The sequence below is a fragment of the Emys orbicularis genome, chromosome 12 (assembly GCF_028017835.1).
Source record: "Emys orbicularis isolate rEmyOrb1 chromosome 12, rEmyOrb1.hap1, whole genome shotgun sequence".
NCBI lineage: Eukaryota > Metazoa > Chordata > Testudines > Emydidae > Emys > Emys orbicularis.
Genome location: NC_088694.1, coordinates 38772194 through 38782968, shown reverse-complemented (window position 1 = coordinate 38782968; position 10775 = coordinate 38772194). Strand labels below are relative to the sequence as shown.

The following is a 10775-nucleotide window of genomic DNA, read 5'->3' as shown; positions in this document are numbered from 1 at the left end:
GAGGGCTCGTAGCAGGCGCTGCTTCAGCGTGGGGAGTTCCTCGGCACCCACAAGGCCAAGGTCCACAGGTGAGACTGTTCATCTAAAGCAATTCTCATAGCCATTTTTATCATCATCTCATTCTCAGGGGGCGTATACATCCACAAGCAGGCTCTGGCAGGAAACACTATTGCTTTCTATTCCCACACTTAGCAAGCTTGGTCCCCGTTTATCTCTTCACTTGTTTATCCAATCGGAGTGGCTGCAAGCCAGCCTAGCCGGTCAAAGCCAGTTCACTACTAGCTCCATCTGGACCATCCTATAACAACAGGCCAAGGTAACTTGCGGTCAGCCCCCCCCCCCCCCCCCTGGGATTTCTCCAGTCCCCCATCCCCTCCCTGCATTTGTGTCATGGAGCTGGATATCTGGGCTTGATCTCGGTCTGTCTTCTCCGTGGCGTGCTGCTTTGGGAAGACTGGTTTCTCTAGGGTTTTGTTGCCTGACTTCAACCTCATACACAGGCTGCCCTACTCTAGCCTAACTAATTCATTGCCACAAAGCTAGAAAAGAAAAAAAATAAACTGCTTGTTGGACTTCCTGGCTTTGGGAGCTGTGAGGGGCAGGGGCAGGGCTTGGGGTGTGGGAAGCATGCGGAGCTCTCTGGCTGCCTTTATGCTTCAGAGCTGGAGGGGGGACATGCCAGTGCTTTCAGGAGCCACGCAGAGCCATGGCACGCACAGAGCGGGGCAGTCCTCTGACCCTGCTCCCCAGTGGGAGCTCGAGGGCCGGATTAAAAGGTCTGACAGGCTGGATGCGGCCCATGGGTCGTAGTTTGCCCACTCCTGATCTAGAGTTAATGAAACACAAAGTCACTGAGGGACAAGATCCCCAGCTGGTGTAAATGTACTTCTCTTGAAATCAATGGGGCCAAGTCCCATGGGGGTGTAAATCAGCAGAGCTCCACTGAAATTAATTAAGGTATGCCAATTTGATTAAAGATTTGGTGCTATTCTTGTAACCTAATAACTAGTAACTAGTAGCTGAAAACTCGTGCTGTTTCCTGGATGTAATTCGTAAAGGCATGTGTGTTAAAACCCAAAAATGGCTGAGGACCTAAAAACTGGACAGCAGCAGACTGTGAATGCCAGTGATGGTTGAACCCGGTGATATGCTGAACAAAGACTCCTCCACCATTCTTGTAGCTGTTTCCATCACTTCATGATGACTCAGACATTCTAGACTTCAGAGTGATGTTTGGGGTTATTGCGTGTGCTGCTTCTGTTGCTGCATGTGGGTTTTGTTGTGCTGATGGCAAGTGAGGGGTGTGTGCTGCCATGAGGGGCTATATAGAGTCAGTCTGGATTTACACGGCTGTAAATGGGACTCTACATGCCTTATCCTGAAAGGATCATTCCATTTATATTAACCTGTCATGCTCTTCTGTTTCCCTAGCATACCACATATCGGCCAGCCCTCATGCCAGCCCATAAGGTAAGGACATCTTTTACCTAAATCCAGCTCTCCCATAGCTGTGTTCTGTATTTATATTCACCACTGTTGTGTTATGGCTTGACTAGGTGCCTTCTACTACCCTCATGCATGTTAACTAGTAACTAGAGTGGAGCAAAATTCGGAGTTCCTGTCCTGTGGGGAATTCCCACATTCCAACATCTATTTTTGTTCCAAAACAGGACAAAATATTTGAAATTTTCTGCAGAACACAAATAAAAAATATCAATTTGCAAATGTCAAAACATTTTATCTTGACTTTTTCTGTTGAAACAAAACTTTTTGACCTTCCTGAAATGGAAGCAATTCATTTTGGTTTGTTGAAGCACATTTCAACATTAAACTACCTTTCCCTGTTGTCCAACGGGAGTTGTTGGTCAACCCCATGTTCTCTCCAGAGAGCCTGGCTCCCTGGGCAGACTAATCCTACTAGTTTGTGATAATCCCTTTAGGAAGAAAAATCTCATAGCCACAGATGAGGATGTGTTGTCACTACAGCGACTAGCATGGCACGGGTGTGGCTGTGCCGTTGTAGCATTGTAGTGTAGACGTTTCTTAATTTGATGGAATTTCTCTTGCTGTTGTTAATCCACCTATCCATGAGGTGGTAGCTTGGTTAATAGAAGAATTCTTCCGTCACCCTAGCCTTGTCTACACCAGCCATTTGACCAACTTACCTTATATCACACAGGATGTGAAATTTTTCACAGCCCTGAGCGACGTAGCTTGGTCGATCTAATTTTTTAAGTGCACACCAGACCTGCCTGACACTTTGATTCAGGGTTCAGCTTTCTAAAGTCGACCCTAATTTCAGCTGCCTGTGATTTTTTGACTCAACTTTAGATAGTATGGACATGGCTGTAAAACGAGCTGAGTACCCCAACATGGAAGATGAATTCAATGAGAACTGAGTGTGCTTTTCATCCCTTAAAAATATAGCCAGACTTAGGTTCTCAAAGCTGCCTCAGGGATCTGGGGACAAATAGGAGCTCTGTCTGCCTCTCCCACTGTGGAATGTGGGCCTTTGTTCCCACTCAAATTTACAGGCTGCAATTTTCAAAGCCAACCAAGGGAGTTGGACCCACACAATTCCTGTTGAAAAGAATGAGAGAATTGCCTAGCACTTTGGGGCCCCACTCTTGACTGGCTCTTAGCCATTTCTGCAATAAACATGTTAACTACAAATATGGGTGGCTTTGAAAATCCTGGCCTAGGTGACTACAACTGGTCATCCTAAAATTAAGGCCCCCCACAAAATAAATAAATTAAATGATCGGAATGTATTTTTGAAAAGTTTGTACTTATTGGGCTAGATCAGGGGTAATCAATTATTCTTTGTCAAGGTCCAAGTTTCTTGGCAAAAGTATAGTCAAGATCTAAATTCCAGAGAAAATAATACAAAAATAATAACAAGAAGAAGAATTATAATAAGTAAGTAAAAAAATTTCATGGTCCTTTTAAAAGTGTCTGGAGGTCCAGTGTTTGCCCACTTTCTGCCTATTGACTACAGCTGGGCTAGAACCCCAGCCCGTGTAAATCACATGGATGTTGATGGATTGGCACTGATTCACACCAGCTGAGGATCTGGTCCATTGATGCTGTCAAGGCTGATTTCCCACTCTGGCACTTTGAGTGCAGAAGGTGGGGGCCCGCAAGGATTTTAAAAATTAATACTGTCCACTCCAGGCTTATATTAAACTCTCAAGGTTACAGCTTCTCTCTGACCTTGGCTTGGTAAATGCTGCCACCACCCAAATGCAAAAACCCCCTTGAACCCAGGAAGGAGCATTGGGGAATTCTTCCCTGTGGGGTACCTTCAAGCCCTTTCACTCACTCTCTCTCACACACACACACACACACACACACACACACACACACACACACACACGCATGCTGAAAAAGAAAACAACGGAAATTAGCTGTCATCACCAGCTAATTAAACAACATCTGCACAAACCTCTTAGGACACCAAAAATCCAATCCTGTTCTTAAAAAAGGTACATTTTATTAAAAACAAAAAGGAAGAAAATACATCTGGACCTTAGGCTTTTGCTAGATTTTAAAAGAGCAATTCCAAAAATTAAGAACCAAGAATAGCTGTCTTGGGGTCCAGCTTAAAAGTTACAAGCAAACAAAAGCACCTGGGTGTTAGCACAGAGGAGATCCACAAGCCAAAAAAATAAACCTGATCGTGTCTATTTAAACATTCCCTGTCCCAATGATTACTTCTAGGTATGGAAGATGAATTTTCATACCTGGTTCAAACCATACGCAGCATTCCTGCTTATAATCTCCTTCTCCGGAGAACAACAGACAAAGGGCAAGTTTCTTTCCCAATTTTAAAAAGTTCTAGGCTTCCCATTGGCTCTTTTGATCAGGTGCCCACTTCTTTTTCTTTACCTAGGGGCCTTTTTAACCCTTTACAGCTAAAGCAAACAGAGAACAGCTACCAAGAAGGATTTTACAGCTAACTGGCTGGCTGGGTGTCCATAAATGGGAGCTTCCCCCCCCCCATATTAATTTATCACAGATGCTAAGAGAGTAATGAAACAACTCTGATTTCTTTCTCATTCCTAGACAAGTTGACCTAGATGAGATCTTCTTGGTGCTTCCATGGTACAGATTCATTAATATATAGCAAAATTAACAGCCGAGATTGTGGCCAAGGCAAACGAGGCAAAGAAGATCAATGCAGGTGTAGCCTGATCTATGAATTGTGTATTAATTATATTGATTCTTTAAAAATTCCCAGTTATCACTCTGAGGTTCAACAGGTTCCGGTCCCAAGATCAGGCCCAGAATTATTAAAATTACTCTTCATTTGGGAACCCTGATGTGCACGGTTGCAACACTCACACTTTAGGAACCCTCTGTATTTGTAATAATTTATTAATACATTTAGCAAAGTCTCACACGCTCTAACCCAACAAGGTAGATAGAAATACTACAGAATGTCCATCAGAACACCCATACTCACACCATCCCTTGCAGAACAACCGTAAATGTTAGCCATTATCTTCCTCATCACCATCACCTTCCTCATCATCACCAGTGACCATCATCCCTGCACCACCCAAGGGCTACATCTCTCCTCCTGTCTACAGACTGGGATACAACTTTTCTAATATGTTACACTGACGCCACTATGTCTAATGCATATTCAGTGGGGGTTTCTCCTCTCTTCCTTATTTGTATTGCTCACTAGCTTGTGCTAATCCCTTTAGAAAGATAAATCTCATAGCCACCGATGTGTGTATGTCTTCACTACAGCAACTACTGTGGCACATCTATGGCTGTGCCATTGTAGCACGATAGTGTAGACATTTCTAGTGTAGACAGAAGGGGTTTTTCTGTTCATTAATCCACTTATCCAAAAAGTGGTAGCTAGATTGGCAGGATAATTCTTCCATCAACCTAGCCATGTTTACACGGGTGTTAGACCAACTTACCTATATTGCACAGGATGTGAAATTTTTCACAGCCCTGAGCGACATAGATGGGACAATCTAGTTTTTAAGTGTACACCAGGCCTGCCGGACACTTTGATTCAGGCCTCAGTTTTCTAAAGTCGACTCTAATTTCAGCTGCCTGTGATTTTTGGGCTCAATTTTGCATAACCTGGGCATGTTTGTAAAACAAGCTGAGTAACCCACCAGGGAAAATGAAGTCAGTGAGAGCTGTGTGTGCATTTCACCCCTTAAAAATATAGCAAGTCTGAGGTTTCCAAAGCTGCCTCAGGGATCTGGGTACCTGATTGGGGCACAGATAGGAGCTCTGTCTGCCTTTCCCACTATGGAATGTGGGCCTTTGCTCCCATTCAAATTTACAAGCTGCAATTTTCAAAGCCAACCAAGGGAGTTGGACTCACAATTTCTGTTGAATGAATGGAAGAATTGCCTAGCACTTTGGGGGCCCACTCATGGCTGGATCTTAGGCACTTCAACAATAAATATCTTAAATACAAATACATGTGGCTTTGAAAGTCCTGGCCTAGGTGACCAGCTGGGCATCCTAAAATTAAGCCCCCCCTAAAATAAATTAAATGATCAGAATGTATTTTTGAAAAGTTTGCCCTTATTGGGTCAGATCCTCAGCCAATGTGAATCACAGGGATGTCGATAGATTGGCACTGATTCACACCAGCTGAGGATCTGTTCCATTATTTCTGTGATGCTAAGAGAGCAATGAAACATCTCTGGTTTCCTTCTCGTTCCTAGACAAACTGACTTGAATGAGACCTTCTCAGTGCTTCCACGGTAAGGATGAGGTGTCCTGCATTCATAATATATAACAAAATAAACAGCTGAGATTGTGATCATAGCAAACAAAGCAAAGACGATCGAAGCAGGTGTAGAAAATTATGTAGAAAATTTCCCCCTTACACACTCTATTCCCAGTTCCACAAAATTTAGGGGTGACCGTTGGGCCATTTATCTCTGTCAAAGTTCACAGCCCTGAAGCCTTATGCTAACTCCTGAAGGCAATGTCTCACAGGATACAGGTAAGGTAAGGTATCAGTGTCTTACAGGATACAGTCCTGTAGGTTCCTTACATTATGCTAAATAAAATAAATGCTAAAGCTAGCTCTATGGGCTACACAGGCGATAAATATATAGAAAGACAGAGTCTAGGTAAGGTAGATAAAGTGGAAGGTGATTCTTCCCTGAGATCTTCTACTGTCTCCATACCTATTAATCATGTTTATGGTGGTTTGCTGGTTGGGCCATAGAGATGAAGAACGTCTCTTTAAACAGTACCTTAAAAGGAAATTACTCCCAGAATTGGTCTATGTAGAATACAACTCTATGATACTCATTTTTTCTAGTGCCTGTTATATGGTATAGATGCCCATTTCTCATTCATTCTTCTGGCCATTATGGAAGGTTAAAGATACTAAATACATACAGTTATATCCCAGTAATTCATATCTTCTTTCAACAGAATGTCATATCCTCAGCCATTTGTGGACAAGCCTAAGTAAGTCTCCCCTTCTCACATTTTGTTTTAAATTGGATAAATATTTAAAAAAATTAAACAGGAAAAAAACATGATAGTTATATGTAGACCAGATTATTGCTCAGCAATTACAGGGATGAGAACCACTCTAAGAACTTACAGCGTTAGCCCTGCCAAATAATAAATTGGATAGAGAAGACTCTAAATTATTTCAGTTCGATTTTGTGACAACTGCCAGTTTGTTTAACTGACTTTTTTTTCCTAGTAGAACACACCATTAAGTGCAAAAGATTTATTTTCACTTACAGGAGGGTATTTTTAAGGGGGAAAATACAACTTTTTTTGTCATTTTACATTTTAGAATTTGATCTGGCTTCCTATGTAAATCATTTAACATTTTCACTTGTCACAATGCATAAAAAAAAAAAATCTCATTTGGATTTTCAAGGGGTGCAATGCAATCAAACCCCTGTGTTTTAATATGACTCAAATGTGTCACGCCCCTCTGTTCCTTTGTAAATTCCAGCCATTCTGAACATCAACCAAGATTTCTGAGTGACAAAATATCCTGGAATGGAATTGTGAATATGTTTGTGTGAAAAGTCATGAAGTTTGTCGTTATTTGCTCCCTGCTACATCATGTGCTCAGATCGATTGGAGAAGAATATGTACAACTTGGGTTGGTTGGTAGATAGATACAATTGTCACTTATGGATAAGTTGCTCCATAATTGCCCAAAAGAGGGTCACTTGCACCTTCTCCTGAAGCGTCTAATGCTGGCCATGATAGAGAGGGGCTATCTGGCCCTTTGGCCAGATACAGTCTGGCCGTTACTGAGTTTTCTCTCTCATTTCATGCAGGAGAACTGATGTCTTGCTGATGTCCCCCTGACTGGCTCCCATCGTTTGGGAAGGCACCTTCAACAGAGACATCCTGAATGCCCAGTACAGACAAAAAAATTTCGTTGTTGGGGTGGCCACATTTGCGGTTAAAAAGTACGACTTCCCTTGCGCAATCCAAGACCTGTGACACTACGCCTAGCTGTGTTGCACTATGGAGCATGATAGACGTCCTTGAAAGGCTCCCTGTAATGCTCCTAGCTCTATTCCACCGCACACTGAGGCCTTGTCTACAGCTAAATCGGCACCACTGGGATCGATGCAGCGGTGTCGACATCTGTAATCCACCTCAATGAGAGGCAGAAGCTATGTCGACTTAAGTTACAGTACTTACGTAACTTAACTAGCGTACCTTAGATCGATTTATAGTTAGTGTAGACCAGGCCTATGGCTGGGGTGTGCGGAGAGCCATTAAAGCATAGTGACAACTGAGATTCTGGAACTTGGCTCCACCCACCCCTTGTCACATAGCACCGGTCTCACTAACGCATCTCAACAGGCCATAGGGCCACAAAAGAAAATATCTGGAATGTTTAAGCCCTAAGATAAGATTGTTAAAGGGGGTATCCTGTGTGCCGTAACTCAGCTCCTACTATGAAAGGAATTAGAGGCCTATATTTAAAACAGTGAATATTTTTTAAAGCTGGGGATTTCAACAAGGCCTTAACAGCCAGATTTTTAAAGGTATTTAGGCACCTAACTCCGATTGATTTCAGTGGGAGTTAGGGGCCTAAATAACTTTGAAGACCAGGCCCTAAGGGAATTAAGAAGTGGCCAAATCAAAGTACAAGTAAACTATTATCATGGCAGCCTAGGTGTCCCACTCAAGAACCAGGAACCCAATTGCATCAGGACACTCCCTCTGGGCTGTGGGAGACCCCCCTACTTCATGTCCCCTCTCTGCTTCAGGAGAAGAAGAAGGGATTTGAACAGGGATCTGCCATCTTTCTGGTGCATGCCTGAACCACTGGACTGTAGGACATTCTGATGTGGAGTGCCCTCAGTCTGTCTTGTTGAAGCTGTTCCATTGTGGATTAAATAATAAGAGTCATTGAGCCAGAAAGAGCAAGCATGAGAATGTGGACTCATTGCCAGGGGATGTTGTGAAGGACAGAACTATAACAGGGATCAAAAAAGAAAACGATAAATTCATGGAGGATAGGTCCATCAATGACTATTAGCCAGGATGGGCAGGGATTCAGCCCCATTCTCTGAGCGTCCCTAGCCTCTGATTGCAAGAAACTGAGCATGGATGACAGGATGGATCACTCAACAATTGCCTGTTCCATTCATTCCACACTAACTCATGGGGTGAGGGATAGCTCAGTGGTTTGAGCATTGGTCTCCTAAACCCAGGGTTGCGAGTTCAATCCTTAAGGGGGCATTTAGGGATACGGGGCAAAAATCTGTTGGATTATTTAATTGGAGATTGGTCCTGCTTTGAGCAGGGGGTTAGACTAGATGATCTCCTGAGGTCCCTTCCAACCCTGATAGTCTATGATTTCATTCACTGTTGCACTCATTTTCCTTTCAGATACATCCAGTTCATAGAAGGGTTTCTTGGCTCTGCCAACAAATTCTTCCTCTCTGGGCACAGGGTCAACTTCTATCTCTTCACTGACCACCCAGAGGAAGTCCCATCCATGAAGCTGGCCCCTGAGAAGCGTCTCTTCATCATCCCTGTCCAGAACTACTCACGGTGGCAGGACATCTCCATGAACCAAATGGACATCATCAGCAACCACATCCGCACCCACTGGGGCTACAAAGTAGACTACCTTTACTCCATGTACATCGACATCCAGATGTTCGAGCACATTGGGGTGGAGATCATCGACACGCTTGTGGGGACCATCAGCTCCTGGCAATACACCAAGCCCTGGGATAGCAACTCCTATGAGAGGCGTCCGGAGTCGCGAGCCGCCATCCCCAGTGGAGAAGGGGATTTCTACTATGCAGCCAGCTTCTACGGAGGGAGCGTGTCTGAAGTCTACAAGTTGACCTGCTTCAAAGGGGTCACAGAGGACAGAGCCAACGGCATCGAAGCCAAGTGGCACAAGGAAAGCCACCTGAATAAACACCTCCTGTACCACAAGCCCACATGCCTGCTGTCCCCGGAGTACTACTGGGATGAGGAGCTGATCAGACCTCACATCATCAGGGTTAAGAGATTGTCGTCAGTGTGCAAAGATCTGAAAGAAGTCAGGTTCTGAAGGAAGAGAAAGAGATGGATGGATGGATGCTGTGACAGATATGGCAATCTCCTGCAATACCCTTGAAAAAAACCTCATTGAATTAAGTTTAAGTATCTTTAATGTATGGCTCAAGCTTGTTGAATAACAGGCTCAATTGGAATTACTTAATCAAAGATTACCAATCAGAGATTAGTGCAGCACTATACAGAATACAGAAAGAAATAGATACTAGGGCTGTCAATTAATCAGTTAACTCACACGATTAACTCAAAAAAATTAATCGCAATTTAAAAAATTAATCATGATTAATCACAATTTTAATCACACTGTTAAACAATAGAATACCAACTGAAATTTATTAAATATTTTTGTTTTTTCTTCATTTTCAAATATATTGATTTCAATTACAACACAGAATACAAAGTGTATAGTGCTCACTTCATCATTTTTACCATGAAAATATTTGTAATAAAAATAATAATATAAACAAAATAGTATTTTTCAATTCACCTCATACAAGTACCATAGTGCAATCTCTTTATTGTGAAAATGGAACTTACAAATGTAGATTTTTTTTTGTTACATAACTGCACTCAAAAACAAAACAATGTAAAATTTTAGAGCCTACAAGTCCACTTAGTCCTACTTCTTGTTCAGCCAATTGCTAAGACATACAAGTTTGTTTACATTTACGGGAGATAATATTGCCTGCTTCTTATTTACAATGTCACCAGAAAGTGAGAACAGGAGTTCGCATGGCACTTTTGTAGCCAGTATTGCAAGGTATTTACTGCCAGAAATGGCAAAGATTCATATCCCCTTCATGCTTCGACCACCATTCCAGAGGACATGCTTCCATGCTGATGACGCTCATTAAAATAAATGAGTGAATTAAATTTTTGACTGAACTCCTTGGGGGAGAATGGTAAGTCTCCTGCTCTGTTTTAGCCACATTCTGCCATATATTTCATGTGTGACAAAGTTCCTCCTCTATCTTGGTGGGTCCTGCGCTTATTGGCGGATTTTCTTGCCTCAGAGATTCACCATGTGGGTTGGGGAACAGCCCAGAGACCTTCCCCTCTGGAAGAACCCACAGTCCAGGTCAATTGGGAGGTTTGGGGGAACCCGGGCCCGCCCTCTACTCTGGGTTCCAGCCCAGGGCCCTGTGGTCTGCAGCTGTCTATAGTGCCTCCTGTAACAGCTGCATGACAGCTACAACTCCCTGGGCTACTTCCCC

At 43.1% G+C, this 10775-nt stretch overlaps 1 protein-coding gene across 1 annotated transcript; it reads left to right on the top strand.

Annotated features, from left to right (window-relative positions):
- The first annotated feature begins 1432 nt into the window (after positions 1-1432).
- On the top strand, positions 1433-9744 carry LOC135886744 (histo-blood group ABO system transferase 2-like). The gene is made up of 6 exons (XM_065414527.1): positions 1433-1470; positions 4066-4104; positions 5706-5744; positions 6430-6465; positions 7305-7439; positions 8878-9744. The coding sequence occupies exon 6, from the start codon at positions 8987-8989 to the stop codon at positions 9554-9556; it is 570 nt and encodes a 189-aa protein (XP_065270599.1). The 5' UTR covers positions 1433-1470; positions 4066-4104; positions 5706-5744; positions 6430-6465; positions 7305-7439; positions 8878-8986; the 3' UTR covers positions 9557-9744.
- Positions 9745-10775: the final 1031 nt, after the last annotated feature.

Excerpts from the sequence above, each read along its gene's own strand:
- LOC135886744 (XM_065414527.1), top strand. The coding sequence starts at position 8,987 with ATGAAGCTGGCCCCTGAGAAGCGTCTCTTCATCATCCCTGTCCAGAAC.